The following is a 17712-nucleotide window of genomic DNA, read 5'->3' as shown; positions in this document are numbered from 1 at the left end:
ATGGAAAGCATTTCCATCCTGGTTTCCTTAGGTGACCTCTCCAGTTTCCTGCCACCCCTCCTCACTAAGCAGCTGATAAATCTGCCTGAGATATGTCTTTGCTTCTTCCATGACTTGCTACAGTCAGAATGTAGGATAAAAGCAAGAAAATGGGAAGAAACCAATGCCGAAGTGCAAAATTCTCATGGGTTTTGTTGTCGGGGTGTTGCAGGGGATATGAAGTGAGATCTCTTTCTCCAGCAAATTCCATTGTGCTCCTCTGGCAGGTGCCTTTGGCTAAACCAAATAGCTTCTCCCACCTTGCAATGGTTCTGCACCTCGAGCTGGAGGCAGGGCTGCAAAGCAAATGTCAGTGATGCTATTTCAGAAATGATTGCCCAGAGGAGATTTGTAGCTTGGGTTCATAATTCTCTTTGAAAAGAGAGGTTAAAGATGGAGTAATAGACTAAGAAGCAAAGTCAGGTGATAATTTCTTTACATAGAGAAAATGTAGGAGCATATATATATAAACACTGAAATTATTAGACCAGTGAGTTCAAGGATGTAGAGGAACAGAAAATCAGTGAGATGGCAGTAAGAACAGTGACAGGCCTCACATACTGAGGTTCATGACAAGTACAAGCAAAATATAGCTATGGGAATGAGAAGTATGTGTGCCTGTAATCTGGCTAATCCTTGTTCTTTTCTTTTTCCATATTAGTGATGCTATTGCTGAGATTAGAGCTGTCTGTATTGAAGAAATTGGTGTCTGGATGAAAATGTACAGTGATGCCTTCCTGAATGATAGTTATTTAAAATATGTTGGTTGGACACTACATGACAGGGTGAGTATTGTGTATTCCCACACATAGCAGAGTGCACTGGAGGCAATTGCTGCTGTGCTGCCCAGCACAGCATCATCCTTGGCTTACAAAGAGATTGCTCTGCTTCCTCACCTGCTATCTTTCAATCAGGTCACTTCCAGGTATTGGCTTAAATTAGGAGGCAGTACTCCCAGTCTGCTTGGTCCATGTGCTTTTCATGTGTTCAGTCTCTGATGAATTATCTTCATAGAAATCCTTCCAAGGGGCTTTTCTGTTGATTACAAGAGAAAGAGAAGTCTCCTCAGAGCATCCCTGAGAGCCTCTGTGTCTGAAGCAGAATGGAAAAGGGATTTGCATGTGTCTCCCATTTACATTGCCCAAAGGTTAGAGGGAAAAAAGGAGATCTTTGGGTCCTCAGTAGACACCACTGGTTCCACAACCAATGGAGTTCTCATCAGTTCAATCTCCCTTCTTTGAAAAATCTGTTCAAGGTTCTCTTTAGCTTTTTCTTCAGAAAATTGTTGAAACACCAGATGGAAGGAAAAGAGGTGCTTTTCTGACTCTGCACAATTCTTAGTACTGATGGTATCCACCCTGCAAAAAGAGGAGCCCATTCTGGGTGCTGACAGAGAACTTTGCACTTCTGCCTGGGGGCTTTGTACACCAGGCAGCAGTGGGACTGGCTGTGCTCCCACTCCCACCAAAATCACTGGAATCATTTGTTTTACTCTAAACTCCCTTGCTAGCACTATCCAAGGAATAAAAGGAGACTTACAGTGAGGTTGAAACGCTCATCAAATTCCAGAATCCTGATTCAGACTATTCTCCTTTTCTAGGAGCACTGCTGGAAAGAAATTGTAAGTCTGCAAGTTCATTTGGATTACTTGCATAATTGATAGTTAAGAGCTGATTCATACTACTTTTTTCAGTAACTTCAAACATCATCTTAATATTTAGGCTCTGACTTGGTCGCTCTTGTGCTGAGTTCTGAACATGAATTATGCAGATGTTGGCTTTCACTAAAGATAGAAGTCAGCTGCTGCCAGGAATCTCCATCTTGCCTTCATTTGGATGAGCAGTTCACTTGTTAAGAGTATCCTCTAGACAAGGGATTTCTTTCCAAACCTGTAGTCCTCAAACTTTTCCCTTACAGATTTTCCTCAGACTTTTACATTAGATCTCATTGAACACAACTTGATCAGGAGGAAGATCCTGATTACTGCTCCCATCAGCCATGACCACTGTCTGCCCCAGAGCCTGTGTCTCAGTGAATGCTGGACATGGAACACAGCTGTGGCAGTGCCTGGAGGGACAGAGCTGCTGCTCTGTGTCCCTTGTTGGTGACATTGCTGTGCCTCACAAGCTGCCACGCTCCAGGAGAATAAGGACATCATTGTTCAAGTTAGCAAACCAGTGGGGAGGTCAGCTCAGGTTGGAGGATCAGGGTTTAAGGTGTGTGGAGGGCTTTGTTTTACTAGAACTTGTAATTTAATTAAATTATCCCTTCAATAATTGCAGTGGATTTTTGGGAGCACATTCTAAACCTTGTAGAATATTTCCACGAAGTAGCATCTCGGGAATGTAGTGGAGTTGCACTTCACAGCTCTCAGCCCCCTCCTAGTGTCCTTTGAAGTCCATCCATTTCTCACATCACTCCCTTTACCCATCTGTGGAATCTCACACTCTCATCTGTCACATCCAGCAATTTCTCATGCCATGTGAAGTATTTTTTCACATCCTCTTCAGTTAGTTTAACCTCAGGCCAGGGTCTAGTCATCTGCCTGCAGCCTTAACACATATTTATACCTCAGCTTTTTCTAAATTAACATGTTCTTTCATAGCAGAGAAATTTTGAATTACAGTGTTAGGGTAAAAAACTGGACCCTTTGGACCAGACACAGCAGAATTCTATCAGACTGCTCTCCTGCCTCTGCTTTGTAAGATTTTTTGTTGAGGACACAGAAGTGCCTTGGGGTTCCAAGTTTTTAAATCACTAATGTATTTAATGTCTCAGTCCACCTGATAGGTGGTGGGGTTTTATTGATGTTATGGATGTGTCATCTACAAAGTGAGGCAGACTGTAGGCAGAATGGGGCAGGTGTTAAAAGATGAATGGGACAGAATGGAGAGAAAGAGACATTCTGGGAGGCACAGAAAGGAGGGTGGAGGTGCAATAGGAAGAATATACTGGAAAAAGATGGAGTAAGAGCCAACTGAAAATGAAAAGCCTTCAGAAGTACAAGATCCCTTAACAGCATGGTTTTCATTGGCACAGTCTGAAAAAACTGCCAGCTGGTACCCAAGCTTCTTGATTTTGTTTTGCTTTGATCAGGGAGATATTTTTTGCTATAATTGGTATTTTAAAAATGAAGGCTGAGGCAATAGCCATAAGCTATTTCCACTTCACATGAACAGCAGTCACCCCAAAATTATTAACTTCTCTGGAAGTTTGCTTCTGCAAAAAGGAGACAGCTGTGCAGGAGATTCCTGAGCATTTTCATATTCTATTTCAGAAGACATACAAATTAAACCACAGGGAAGAACAGTTCTTACACTTCTTTGTAGTAGCTCCAACGTTGTCCTTCAGAGGTAGAATACAGAAGTTTAGTTCTCTAACTTGGAAAATCCTTATATTTTGTATGTTAATCATGTCTCCCAGATTTCAAACAAATGTCTATAGGGATTTTTGCTTTTTATAGGTTCTCATTTGAATGTGGCTTTCAAGTTTAGCCTTTCTCTGCTTTTAAGCATCTTTTTTATTCCCGTGTATCTGGCAGCATAAATTAAAAGTGTATAAACTATGATATAATTGCATTAAAGAACCTCTTGAACATAAAAGCATTAAATTAGACTGTTCAGTCTTAATTTTCACCTACTTCATTGATGTGTGAAAGTGTTTTGAAGGCATAATTGTCTCTAGATACCTGGACAGTCATGGTTCTTAAAACCAATTCCTAACACATAAGAAAATGCTTTGCCCTTCTTTGCATTCCTCTTACTTTGCTTATTGTCTGTTTCTGTGGAAAGGATGAACTCAGGGTCCTCTGGAACAGATGTTCGTTCCTCTTGTGCTCTTACCTCCAAATTAATTAATGATTTAATTAGTTAAATAAGTTCATCTCTTAGTTTACTAAGTCCCTTGCTGGCCTTTCTGTCCATCCCTGTTTGCAGCTTTTACTCTGGCATAAGTTTCTTAAGAATCACTCTAACTTGAGCATTCCCACCCAATTACTTCCTTGCTAGAAGGTGTTTGGGGTGTTCAAAGCTCCTGTGAGCTGGATGATTCTCACAGTTAGGAAGAACCATCTCGTGTGTGGCATGTTGAGGGTCTGTGAGACTTTGCTGCTGCTCCTCCAGTCTGGACTGGAGTGCATCCACACACAGCTGCACCCTGCCCTGCTTTGCTTTCTCTGCAGTGGTAGTCAAAGAGATCCCCTAGAAAACAGCACGATTGCTCAGAGGCTCCTCATGGATATAGAGAGATGATTTCTCAGGAACAGTTCTTCTTCATGGAAGTTCTTCTGAAAATCCAACTTCTGTGCTGTTTTTGTCTTTTATTTCAAATTTTGAAATTGGTGTGAAGGAGGAAAGAAACTTTAAAATTTGGATTTATATTTCTGTTTTTATGTCAGTCTGTGAATGTTCTTTCAATTTTTTTAGTCTTAGCACTTTCTAAGTACAGACTGGATTCTGGAATAGACAGTTTCAGAAATGGAGCCCTCTGGGTATGGAGTTTGATTTATGAAGTTCAATAGTTCATTTTAGTTCTTAGCAGCTTAAGGCCTTAGATTTGGTACTGTCTTCATTTTCATAAAAGTAAATTGACACTGCAGTGAACTCTACAGATCATATTTGAGTAGATTAGCTACACACAAATATTTTTCAACAAGAATCCATAGTTTGCCAAGATGGTGCAGTTGAGTTGTTTACCTGCAGCACAGAGGATCCAGTCCCTCTCTGCATCAGCAGTGTTCTGCTCAGGGACACAAGCCTTGATCCACAGGCCCTGACCTGTGACACCCACATTTCCTGATGCAGCCCACCAGACCAAAGCAATGTCCAGCTGAAGAGCAGCTGGGAAGGAGCTGCTGCCACCAGCACGGCTCAGACACAGGGACACAAGCCACCCTTCTTCCCACGGGCTCCTCAGGCTGTGGCTGTGTTGCTCCTGTGGCACTGGAGGATCTCTCACCTTTTGCAGCCTTCAGCCTGTCTGTCCTGTTGTGAGAGAGGGAAAGTAAAACATTTGGGGATAACAAATGCAATGTGTGTGCTGAGCCCATGCCCAGTCACTTTGAGCCCTGTGTGCTGGTCATGAACTTGAATTGTCACTCAGGAGGTGCCTGTGGGCTCCTTGCTGAAGAAAAGCAGCCACACTGCCTGCACCAGCCACCTGGACATCCTACATCTTTCTTTTGGATTTGCTTGCTGCATTCTTTATCTTTTCGTGGAGTCACTTGAAAGGGAAGCACTAACATACATTTAAATGATGGCACATTAATTTCCTAAATGCAAATAGGAAGAAATTCAACATTGTAGGTGACTGCATGTGGGTTTTGGTTTTTAGCTAAATTGCAAATTGGCTTTGGTCATTTGCATAAAATTTTATATGTACATTAAGCAAATTACAGTATTATGTTTTTTAATATTCATGTGCATTTGGTTAAAGTATTCTGACAGCTAATCTCAGTGTTTTTTATTTAGCAAGGTGAAGTAAGGTTGAAGTGTTTGAAAGCTCTTCAGAGTCTGTATACCAACAGAGAGTTGTTTCCCAAACTGGAGCTGTTCACTAACAGATTCAAGGTAAGAAGAAATAAATTTTTGGAAGGAGGAGAAAATAAAAGTGTCATCATCCTGTTGTGGTCTTTGAGTCATGCCTATTAAGAATAAACTCATTAGTTTGTGACAAGGCTTGTAACTGCACTACTAAAACTGTGTTACTGAACGCTGAAATTAAGTCAAATCCATTTCACAGGGTTTATCTTGGAAGATTTGTCAGTCTTAACCAGGATGAATATTTGTCTGTATGTATGATTTATAGCTTATATATTGTCCTTATTCAATCTGCCTGTACCTATTTAATTATAGATTTATTGAATTTAAAGGATGTATGCTTACACAATCTAAAATATAGCTGAAAGTAGCAGCCTATAATGAAAGATTGTTTGCTACACAGCTTTTTTAGCTCAATATGTGCTTGTGTTTGGAGGGAGAGTCACTTGGATGTGCATCACAGTCCTCTACAGAGTGAACTGGCCTTGCTGCAGAGCAGGAGTTCACACTGAGATTCCAAACCCCTTGAGCCGGATTGGCCCTCCAGGAGAGAAGAGCTGGGGGGATATTTCATGGGGGTTTTATTAGCACAAACTTTTTCCTTAATATCTGGATGAGAATGTGGCTGTTCATTCACTTTGTGGTCTGATTGCTTTTTTGTACAAGTGAACTGTGTGGAGAGATGGGTGTGGAAACAGTCCCTGCTCTTCTTTGGGTGCCTGGTGAGGAGAGTGTTCAGGCACTGCCACTTCTCCCCATGGCTTTTGTCTTCTGCAGCACACACTGCTGTGGGAAAGGCTACCCCCAAGGAAAAACTCATTTATCTCATTTAAATCTTTATTAGAATGCTGATGAAAAAATTTATTTAGAAAAGAAATAGAGCTGACTGGTTTATTTTAACTTAAATCATTATTATAATGCTGATAAAAAATTCTGTTTAGAAAAATGGAGATTTAAATATTTATAAATACTGTGCACAAGACTTAAACTTCTCCCTGTAGATTTTTTGTTGCTTCACTGCTTTTGTTAATCTTACAATTAACTCCTCCAGTTTGATCTAGAAAGCAAAAAAAAAAAAGAAATATTTCCCGTGTATGTAAACAATTTATAAAAACATGATAATCAGCCTTTTACCACATTCACTTGAGATGAAAAAAGATGCTTAGCCTGCAGTAAAGCCTAGATATTAAGAAAGGCTTTTTTCCAAAATGATAATTATATAATAGAGCAGACTCTTTATTAATAGTCTCCTTCATTCAAGATAACAATCTTAAAGGGCAGATTAAATAAATATCTGCCAGAAATGAACTAAGTATAGTTGACTAAAGTAGGAGATAAAACCGGATCATTTTGTGAGACCACTTGCAAACCTGCATTCTTCTAATTTTATAAAGCCAGTTTCTGGGACTGTTGCAGTAAAGACAAAATTTCCTCTCATAGGAGAGAACCTGGCAAAGAGGTTCAGATCTCAAACTTCTCTAATGCCTCCATAAATCTGGTTTGCTTTATCCTCACAGGACAACCAGAAAAATGGACCCTCCAGCTGCTGATTTTCCTGTTCCCTCTGTGCAGATTTAGATTTGTTTATATTTGCTGTTTCTGTAATTCCATTTATTTTTAAGTTGGCCACTAAAGCGCTCGTGGACTGTTATCTACTTCTCTTTACTAGAAAATGCTTCTTTGTCAGGATCCCATAATTTGTAAGGAAAAAGATTGCTTTGAGGCTGAACCTCTCCCATGTACCCACAAAACTTTCAGGACAATTGGAGACACTTTGGGCAATAGTTACTCACTCCAGAAAACTACAGGGACATGAAAAATACATCCTGCTTGTCACAGCACAGAAATTCTCTTAAAGGAAGCTGGGTTAGCCTGTGCATTGCTGCTTGGCTTGGGATAGCACAAGGAATTTTCATTTCTGTCAAGGAGGTTCAGAGGGAAGGGAGCCTTGTTAGGAATTCATTTTTCTTCTGTCCCATAAAAGCTTGTTTTATTACAGAAATCTGTAACATTATGAAATAAATAAGAGGAAAAGGTGTGCTCAAAGTCTCTGTGAGCCTAGAGAACAGATTTGTTTAACATAATGATTAATCACTTTCAGTTTCTGCCACATCAAGAGAACAAAAAGCTGACATGGTCCAAATGCCTGCACTTGGATTTACAACTGTGCTGTCAGGGATATGGCCTTTGGCACCAGGATGGAGCAAAGTTCCAAATTAATGCTTTTTGAATCTCTGATACATCAGCTAAATGTCTTGCTGCCACAGACTCTATCACCACCTCTTCGAAAAATAATTGACCTAACTGCCATTTTCAGTTCCATGGCTGCTTATTTATATTTCTTCATCAGAATTTAATCGACCTGCACAGTTCAGCTGGTGTTCAGTTCAATCCATTCAAACTGAGAGAAATCTCTCTAGAGGTTTTCTAGCTGTTTAAAGAATAAATTAATTTGATCAGAGTGCCTTGTTCTGGGATGTTAATATTTCACGTCCTTCTAGAGAGCTGTCATAAGAATGTGATCCTGTCCCTTTTTCAAAGAAAAATGCCTGTTCTTTCCAGCATTTGTGTTTCTAAGAGTCAGTGATATGCTGGAAAATAGGCTTAGTCCATCAAAACAAAAATCTTTCCATCAAAGGGAAGACTTTTGTTTTCCATCAAGAAATCCTGTCTGATACAGACATTAACTGACCCCATATGGAAAAGCAGTGAATTAACTCCTCTGCAGTCAGTGCCAGAGTCCCTCATCCCTCACCCTGTGTCGTCTCCACAGCCTGGGAGCAGAAGGAGAGATTGGCTCCTTGTTCACAGCCTAATATAGACTGGAAAACTGATCTTCAGAGACACTGAGAATTCCTATTTCAGCTTAAACATCCAGGCCTGTGCCCTGCTCTGCTGCTGTACAACAGTACAGGGAATCTCTGTAAAGGCAGATTGAGCAGAGAGAGGCTGGAACTTCCTCAGCCACAGAAGTTACACCTCCAGAGACATTGGCTGTGTGGGTCTTGGGGCCTGGCTGGCAGGTGCCACCACACAGAGGTGCTGGCCCCTGGGCAGAAAATGACACATCTGTGCTGTTTATTTTAAGCCTGATATTTTTGGGGAAAAATGAGAGAACGGTCTTCTAGGATAAGGAAACCTTCTCATGTTGATTGGTTTCAAAATCCCAAAAGACCCCAGATTCAGAGGGTACCTCCTGCTCTGAGGGCAGGAGAGAGGATCCCCCCTCTTCCAGGCTTTTTTTCAGAGGTGCAGAAGGAGTTTTACACCGGTGTGCCAGTCATGTGCAGCTAGTTCCCCTCCCTGAGGTATCCTGGGGTGTAAGATAAACTCTGAGGGAATACATGAAATTCCACTGTGACATTTAAGATCAGTATCTCTGGTTGTTCTTTCCCTCGGTGCTGTTATTGCTGTTCTTGGCCAGGATCTTTGGAAAAGTTGACAGCAGTTTTTTTGTCTTGTTCATAAGGGAGCATCCTGTGTGGAATGTGGGGTTTTTGGGTCTTTTAATGGACTTCTCACAGTCTTTAAAACTGTTCAGATCTACATGAAATGTATCAAATTCCCCAGGAACTTATTAGTGATTGATAGAGGCTCCTTCAGTCACAGTGACAAAAAGTGTCTCTGCAGACCTGGTTTTGTTGGGAAGTAGCACCTGAGACAGCCACCATGCATTTTTTAAGTACTGATCTGAAATTTCTGTATCAAAATAAACATCACTGTTGGTTGATGTTCCCCTTCAGCCCTTAAATGCATGGAATAGTAGAGAAGAGAGGTGAAAACTTTTATTTTGCCCTGGTTTGTTCTGGTGACTTTCACTATTGTTGTCTTACACTTCCCTTGTTTCTTTTCCAGTCCTTGATTTCTATATTTTCATATCCCAAAATGTCATAGAGTATCTAGTCCTTCCTGAAGGAGGTTAAGCCAGCAAAATCAAGTCTTATTTTCAGATGGCCTGATTTCTGTTCAGTAACTTGCTCAGTCAAGCAAAGAGCACTGAGACATATTGCATTTTTATGGCTGGATGGGAATTCTCCCCAGATAGGAAGGACAACATACACCAATCACAGCTATTTTTGCCAGTAAGCAAATTGAACCTAAGGAGAAAGAAACCCTTAACAGACTTCTCATAACTACACGGTCATTAAAAGGTAGAAAATTGTTAGATTTGACAGGAGAATGATGTGCTTGTCTTCACTAGAAAGAGTATGGGAAAACACAAAATCAAGCCATGGAATTCCCCACTTTCCTGGGGAAGCTTTACAGTGTAATTCTTGAGATACAGAGAGGGAGAAGGTCACAACTTTACAGGCAACCTGCAGACACATGAATTCAGGTGAGGTTTTTCTTCAAAGTATTTCCATGTATGCAGCGTTCCTTCCTATGAAATTATTTTGTTTCAGAGGAATGAAGTGGGGCAGTTTTTCTGCTGTTGTCCAACCCAACTATATCACTTTTCAGCAAAGAGCTGTTAAATTAATCCAACCCAGAAGAGTGCTGTAACTCCCAAGTCTCCTCCCTCCCTTTCTGGCAGACACACAAGGATAAGGATTGTTGAAGCACTTTTCCTGTGGTTCCACTATGCACAGAGCACACAGCTTAGGGGTACATTAAAAGATTGGGTAGTACTGGGGGACTCCCATTGTCAGTGTGCTGTCAGAACATCTTTCTCCCTAGAAGTCTTTATTTTGTAATCTCTAGAATTTTCCATGTGCTGGCTGTGCTGTGGCCTGTGACTGACCTGGAGTTGCCTTGCAGGACCGCATTGTGTCCATGACCCTGGACAAGGAGTACGATGTCGCTGTGGAAGCCATTCGATTGGTCACGCTCATCCTCCAGTGAGTGCTGCTCCAAACCCTCCATTCCCTTGGAAAATCACCTCACCAGTAACATCTGAGTGACTTGAGTGCTTTGCTTGTGTAATGAAGTGAATGTGTTACTTCACATTTAGTATGAAGTTGAGCTGAACATATAATGTGGACATGAAGATAAAGTAAGATATTTCATTTCATGGAAATATAGGAGGAAAAATGTAGACATGTGTGGATGTTTTGGAGCCATTAGTGCATCCATTGTGTGGAAGAATGCCAAAGAGCATTTCTACTTTTTGCCAAGGGCAGAACAACTGTCCTGCAAAGATGAGTGTCCGTGGGTTATGCTTGCTAGAATAACTCCAGCAGTAACACAGATCCAGTGTAGGGAGAGTTGACTGATTTCCTGACACAGCTGAAAAAAGTCACATGGTAGGACACCTGCTTCCAGGCTTTTCCATGTGGGCATGCAATGGCTCCCCTGAGGTGAGGATCACCTCCCACATCCTCCCATATGTGGAGCCAGCCTGTCCCCAGCAGCCTCATAAGTGTGCACCTGGAGGGGCACTGCTAGGCTTTTATAACATATTTATTAAAAGCTGTATTAAAGGACATCTGGTTTACAAGCAGATGCACAGAATTTTTACTTCATATTTTATATCCAGTGGCTCCACTTTGAAGAAGGTTTTGGACATGCAGAATTTGGACAAAAGATTACACTAGCTTTTCCTTAGTAAAGAAGACTAGGCTTCGGCTTTTTATTTATGGATCATTCTGTTTTAAAGAGATTAGCCTTGGAATACTAGTAAGAAATTAAATCTTGTGTCTACTGTTATATTTTTAAATATAATAAATGTGATCTGAAATGACATGTAGAGTACATCTCTTCCCTGCATTATTAGAACTTTTGGGAACACAATAAGTTTTAAGGTCCAAAATTACCCAGTGCACTTTTTTTTGTCTGTTCCTGCTTTCTTTTTTGGTTGCCTCTTGAAAGCACAGACAATGCTAAATGCATTTAGCACCAGAAGAGTCTGGGTCACCTTGAAGAGCACAGGGCAATATTCTGGCAGGTAGGAACTCCAGAAAGGTCTCTGGAGCAATCCTGATGGGGAATGATCAATTAAAATTATGTCTAGTATGAAGCCAAATGATTTAGAGTACTGATACATAAATGGTTCTGATGGATGCCAGCTAAACAAGGATGGAGATAATATCCTGGCTATTCTGGGACAGGCTGCCAGGGAAGTGTTCAAAAGTGGGTGCAGCACTTGGGGCCATGGGTTAGTGGTGAACACACAGGGCCTGGGTTAATGGCTCCACTCAGTGAGCATGGAGGTCTTTCCCAACCCAAAGGATTCTGTGATTGCAGGTTTTGAGTTTATGATGTTTGATGAGTGTTTGGCATTTTGCAATATGTTTACTGAAGTTTGTGTGATGGTCTAAGGACTAAGCAGGGGAGAGTTTGTATGCAGTGATTCTGGTCTTTTCATATTATTACTTCCTCTCTGTATTGGTACAACTGGGAGAAGGAAATCAGAGAAACTTCCAGTCTTATAAATACCTCTGTATTTTGAAGTTGAACCAAAGATCCTTGAAGTCCTTGTTCAACCATGGAGGATTTTGTGGGAAATGAAGCAGCCTTGTAGCTGTCCCCAGTGAGCTGTGGAGGGTGAGGGGATGGAAATGAAAGCTGTGCTGTAGCTCAGGTGTTCTTGTGACTCTTTCAGTGGGAGCGAGGAGGCTCTGTCCAATGAAGACTGTGAGAATGTTTATCACCTCGTGTACTCAGCACACCGGCCTGTGGCAGTAGCAGCTGGGGAATTCCTCCACAAAAAGTAAGTCATCACTTGCCCTGGAATATTTGTGAATGCTTCCTAGAGAGGTAACATCAAAAAGCAAAGAAGCAGTGGAGTGAAATATCCCAAGTCAGCAAATCGGGCATTTCATTTAAACAAGAGACTTTATTCTCTTGTTTAAACAAGGTCTGAGGACTTGAATAAACTGAATATGCATTTTTCTTGTTCTGCAATTCAAGTAACGTTTCCTGACTCCTTGAGGGTTAAATATACAAAGCCTGCACAAACTTCTAAAGTTGTTTCAAGTCCTGCAGCACTTGCTGAATTCCTGGTATGATAAGATACATATATTGGGCCTGTAGTCTGTGGTGATCTACCTAATACATCAACAGTCATAATTTCTAGCAAGTTTTAAGCCAGCTTATTTCTCTGTTGAGAACTTGGGAGGATTTTATGTTGCAGCAATTACAAAATTTGTTTCTAAACTCACTGCTTTCCCCTGAAAATAGACTGTATTATGGTTACATCTCATGTCTTCACTATGCCAAAGGATATGAGCCAGCATTTCCATGGATGTGAGTCACACCAGCTCAGTAACTGTGGCCAAGGCATTGCCACATCATAGGAATTAACCTTTTTATTATCTGCAGTTAAAAATCTTTCAGCAGGAATTTGATTTTTCCGCTCATGGGTTGTGACATCAGAGTTTTTTATTGCATGTATAGAGGATTTATATTAGAACCCAGGTTATCTAATTATTTCATAACAAGATACAGGTAGGGAAAAATACACAAAAATATCTGCTTTTCTTTGCCAGTGCTCTAATTTTCTATGGTTTATTAGGGATTTACAACTCCACATTGTAATTGTAAGCTTTCATTGATGGATTTTTAGAATTCCAGCTTTGTGATCAAGCACTATCCCATTCAAGGAATATATGTGCAGATCTCCATTACCAACATTGTACTATTAGACATTGTACTAGTTATTGGAAAGGGTTAGGTTCTCATTAAAAATATACACTAAAATTCCTTTATTAATCAAAATGTGACAAAATACTTTTGAAAAATGCCTCAAAGGTAAATAAGGAGATATCTGTACCTTAGTGCACTTAGGATAAAGACAAAACTTCATTCTGACTTCTTTTACAAGGTACTAAGCTGTGTTCTGTAAATGTGTCTCAGGGCTAACAGCATAGAGACAAGATTTATCCCATTCTTAACTAATTTTGTCTTAGTTTCTGCAAAGAAAATCTCCAGTTAAATAAGTTAGAATCTATTTCAGGCACTTGAGGTGTGATTTCTCTCACCTAATTTAATACCTTTCACTATCACTTTCTCTGTGATAATCATCAGACATGCTCTCTGTGCTTAGCAAAGGAAAGCAAATAGTACAGAGGATATAAAGGATCACCAAATTCAGAGGATCACTGGCTCAGCCCTGAGGTGCAGGCTCTAAGGTATCTCAGCACCTGCAGAAGTGCTCATTGCTTATCTGTTAAGATAAGCAGGGGGGATGAGGTAATGTTTTTAACTAAAATACAACATTTGTATGTAACTTGGCCTTCTCTTCAGTGAATTACAGCAGTGAAATCAGAGTTCTGTGTTTCGTGTGTTAATCTGCTTTGTGATTTCACTGTAGAAGCCAGGAACAATTTTCAAACTTCTCAAAGTAAAGCAGTCATTGCTGTAACAGTAATACTGGCACATCTGAGGTCTCTTGGAAAATTTGAGCATTGAGAGGAGTTTGGGATGGGCTGTGCATCAGGGAACTCAGTGCAGAGTGTGTCACTTAGCTGTTAAAACCCCAAATAATGAGTAGGAGCTGGTTTTGTCTTTGCTGCTCCTGGTACCTGAGGTTGGCTGTTTGGGATGTCAGATTTGTTTGTACCATGTCCAGAGTGATACAACCTTAGCTCTTACACTGGTGCACTAGGTGCTGCCTGCACTGTAAGATTGGGTAAGTGATTAATGCAAAATTGTATTACAAGTGATGCAAATACTTAAAACTGTGCAAAACCTTCAATATAAGTAGGTTTTGGAGAACTTTTTCCTGTGTGAAATTCTTCCAGCCTTATGAACTTAAAGACTGAAGATAAATTCATCTCTTCAGACAGGCAGAGGTTGTGTCCTCTTTCCCTTGAAAGAAATAGCTTGAGATACTTGCACTGTTTTATGAACAAATTTTCTATACAAGAATGAATGCTCATCATATTCTTGCAGAAATGAGAATTGTTGTGATAGCAATGAGCTCCTTCTGCTTATTTTCAGGCTGTTCAGCAGACATGATCCTCAAGCTGAAGAGGCTCTAGCAAAGAGGAGGGGGCGAAATAGCCCAAATGGAAACCTTATTAGAATGTTGGTTCTTTTCTTTCTTGAAAGTGAGGTAAAAAAGTCATTTTTAACCTTTAAATGTTAAATAAAACCTGGACCTTAAGTAGTGATTTATCTACATACAGTAATAAATTGTCTTTCTTTTCAATTCTTAAAATATTTTCAGAAATACCATAAGCCCTTTTCCCCACCCCTCAATTTTCTTCTCAATTAAGGAAATTGATCTGAAAATCTTCATGGTTAATTTAACTCGTGCATGTCCCCACTGTACTCACACTGTGGTGCTGTGCTGGCTGCCAGGGTGTATTGCTGCACAGTAATTTAAATGGTTCTTTGCTTACATAACCATGCAGGGAGAACACCTCTGGAGTTATTCTTTGTGGAGTAAAATAATTTGAATCAGGACGGAACAAAAATTGAATAATATCTCCAGTTGTGATTAGAATCATAGGTGAGCTCAGAGTGGGAAGGACCTGAGGGTCCTTGGCTCAGGGCAGAGTCAGCTGAGATGAGATCAGGTCTTTCAGGGCTTTAAGCAGATGCATCTTGGAAACACTGGAGGATGAGGAAAACAAGCACAGATGTGGTTCATGAAGTGTTTGATGAACACAGCCAGGGTGGGATTGTGCCATGACTTACAGAGACAGTGTCTGTGGGAAATTGCATGGTACGTGTAGGAACAGTAATACAGATGGGTAATGGCAGTGGAGGGAGAAGATACTGTCAGGTACAGGATGTTCTTAAGATAGAGGGGAAAGGTTCAAAATTACACATTTGATTTGATTTGATAATAAGGAGACTGAAAGAAAGGAGTGACAAAAGTGTTTCTCTAGAGAAGGCAGGGTAGTATATTTTGGGTAAAAAGCAAAAGTAAAGATATTGAAATTGGTTACTTCAATTGTTATGAAGCCTTGAACAAGAGACTCAACTGTGAGAATGAAAAGAAACACTCAAGAGTTGCTGAGAAGGAAGGACAAAATTTTGGTACAGTGTTCTTGCTTTTTAGAAACACCTCATAAACCTACAGATTAATCTGGATAAAATGTCACTACCTGTGTGAGCCTTCTGTCTGCCACCTGAATGGATTTTTAGTTCCAGCTTCTTTAAAATTTAGATTGTAAAGTTCATTGTGTTTTACAGTGCAGACACCTTAGATGTGAGTGTGTGTGATTGGAGCTGCTGAGCACTGACCTTGTCTGTCCTTCTGAGGAGAAAGAAACTGCTCCACTCCCAAAGCCAAGATCAGCAAAGTGCCTCCCATGCTGCTCCCTGAGGGTCACTTCTCTCTCAGGGCCAGTTTTGGCTATTGTTGTTTTTGAGAGAGTTGTTAAGAACCAAGCAGAATGTCCTGACTCCAATTTTAGTAAAGACTTAGAGAATTGTGAGTTTGCATGGGGGTAGGAGAAGTTAATGCTGCAGCCTGGGGGTGCATTCAAGGGAGGGAACCTTGCCCAGCAGCAGTAACTCTGTGACATTCTGCCCAAAGCTGTCAGAAGCAGAGGAGGGGAATGTACTGACACCTCCTTCTCTGCACATGGAGATGTCTTCCAGCTAAGAATCAGTTCCTGGCAAGCACAAACTGCATGTTGGGCTTGTTACTTGTTGGTAGCAGTTAAAGATCAGTCTAGAAAACAGCAGAAGCCTAGGAATTATTTTTCTCACTTTACAACAGTTGTGTTAATTCACATAAAAACATTTTTTGCATTTGAAGTTAGTGTTAAATCTATACCCCCTGAAATCACCAGGATTTTTGCTCCTTTTTTCTGAGCACATAGCAACATGTATGAAAACCAATTGTTTGTTCACAACAAATACATTACAACTCTCATTCTGCACCATCTCTCTTTTTTGTAATGCAGTTGAGAAAGTGAGGGAAGGTAAATTTACAGCTTCTGGATCGAAACTCTGGGAAAGATTTTTCACAAACAAAAGCAGCTTTGTGCAAAAGAAGCTCAGTTTGGTTTTATTTAATTTCTGTTAAAATATAACCCCATTTCACTGGTGTCATTCAGTCGGGAGAAAATCTTCCTGAATTAGTTTCAAACTGAATGCTCTGTGGCCACATGATTGTGAAAGTTGAAGAACTGATGCTTACACCAAGAGCTGTACTGATGATTGCTTTGGATTTTCTAGTTGCATGAACATGCAGCCTATTTAGTGGACAGCTTGTGGGAGAGCTCTCAAGAACTGCTGAAAGACTGGGAATGTATGACAGAATTGCTCTTGGAGGAGCCAGTCCAAGGAGAAGAAGGTATTGGCTTAACCCTGTGCTTCCTTGATATTGCACAGTATTGTTAATTATTCCTTAAGTATCTCTGCCACCCATAGTGAAACATCTTTTTATGTTGTGGTTTGTTTGGAAAGCATATTTGAAGATTTTGTGTTAATCTATTTTTAATGTACTTTCCTTCAAAAGCAGCGATTTGTACTCTATTTTTCTTTTTATTTGTACTCTGGAGGTGTTTTTTGTCAAGTCTGCTGTACTGTGGTTCCCTAATATTAAAGGCTAAGACTTGATTTTGTCTGAATGCTTAAATAACTATTGCAATAAATTAAATAGCTAATACAAATTTGAATAAACAAGCAGTTCAGGTGATGCTAGTTAAATATGGGGTTTTTCCAGGCAACGTGAACACGGTGAATTCTCAAGAGAAGAAGGGAATTCTTTTACCATTAGTTTCAGGTTTGCTTTTGCTAATAATAGACCTGGTTGCACAAAATAGCCAGGGAGGCTGGGGGCAAAGTGTCCCTAGGGTTAATGAGTGTCATTCAAGATCCTTTATAACTCCTCAGGATTCTCCTGCTTCAGGGACCTTCCCAGGGCTTAGGTGTTTGAGAAATCAATGTTCCTGGCAAGGTGTGCTCATCATGTCTGTGCTTCAAAAGCTGACCTTTCAGTATGCACCTGCTACAGTGGGGTATTTACAGGGTCATTTCCTTAGGAGATCAGGCACTTTGCTTCCTTGTTTCTGCTTAACCTAGTGGGGTTTAATCCTCTAAATGTGAGCAGGAGCACTTGCCAAAGAACAGAGAATTTGTGAGGAAGTGACAGTGACTGTCATATTGTCTGTCACTCTTTGTCCTCTATGACTCTTCCTTATTTTGTAGATTTTCCTTATGTTCCCCTCACTGATGCTTTTCTCCAGCCTGCATTTCTCTGGGCTTCTTTTACTTCTGCCATGTCCATTTTGAG

General features: G+C 40.5%; 1 protein-coding gene across 4 annotated transcripts in view; it reads left to right on the top strand.

The window, feature by feature from the left end:
- STAG1 (STAG1 cohesin complex component) overlaps positions 1-17712 on the top strand; it is a 164337-nt gene that overhangs the window by 109184 nt on the left and 37441 nt on the right. For all 4 annotated transcript variants that reach the window (XM_088170640.1, XM_088170639.1, XM_088170637.1 and 1 more), the window contains 6 exons: positions 701-824; positions 5508-5606; positions 10335-10414; positions 12118-12225; positions 14457-14571; positions 16653-16770. In XM_088170640.1, coding sequence (XP_088026766.1) covers positions 701-824; positions 5508-5606; positions 10335-10414; positions 12118-12225; positions 14457-14571; positions 16653-16770 — 644 coding nt within the window. The remainder of the gene's footprint in view (positions 1-700; positions 825-5507; positions 5607-10334; positions 10415-12117; positions 12226-14456; positions 14572-16652; positions 16771-17712) is intronic.

This window comes from Sturnus vulgaris, chromosome 10 (assembly GCF_052056855.1).
Source record: "Sturnus vulgaris isolate bStuVul1 chromosome 10, bStuVul1.hap1, whole genome shotgun sequence".
NCBI classification, from domain to species: domain Eukaryota; kingdom Metazoa; phylum Chordata; class Aves; order Passeriformes; family Sturnidae; genus Sturnus; species Sturnus vulgaris.
The sequence above is the reverse complement of the archived record's forward strand: the minus strand, read 5'-3'. Positions and strand labels throughout refer to the sequence as shown.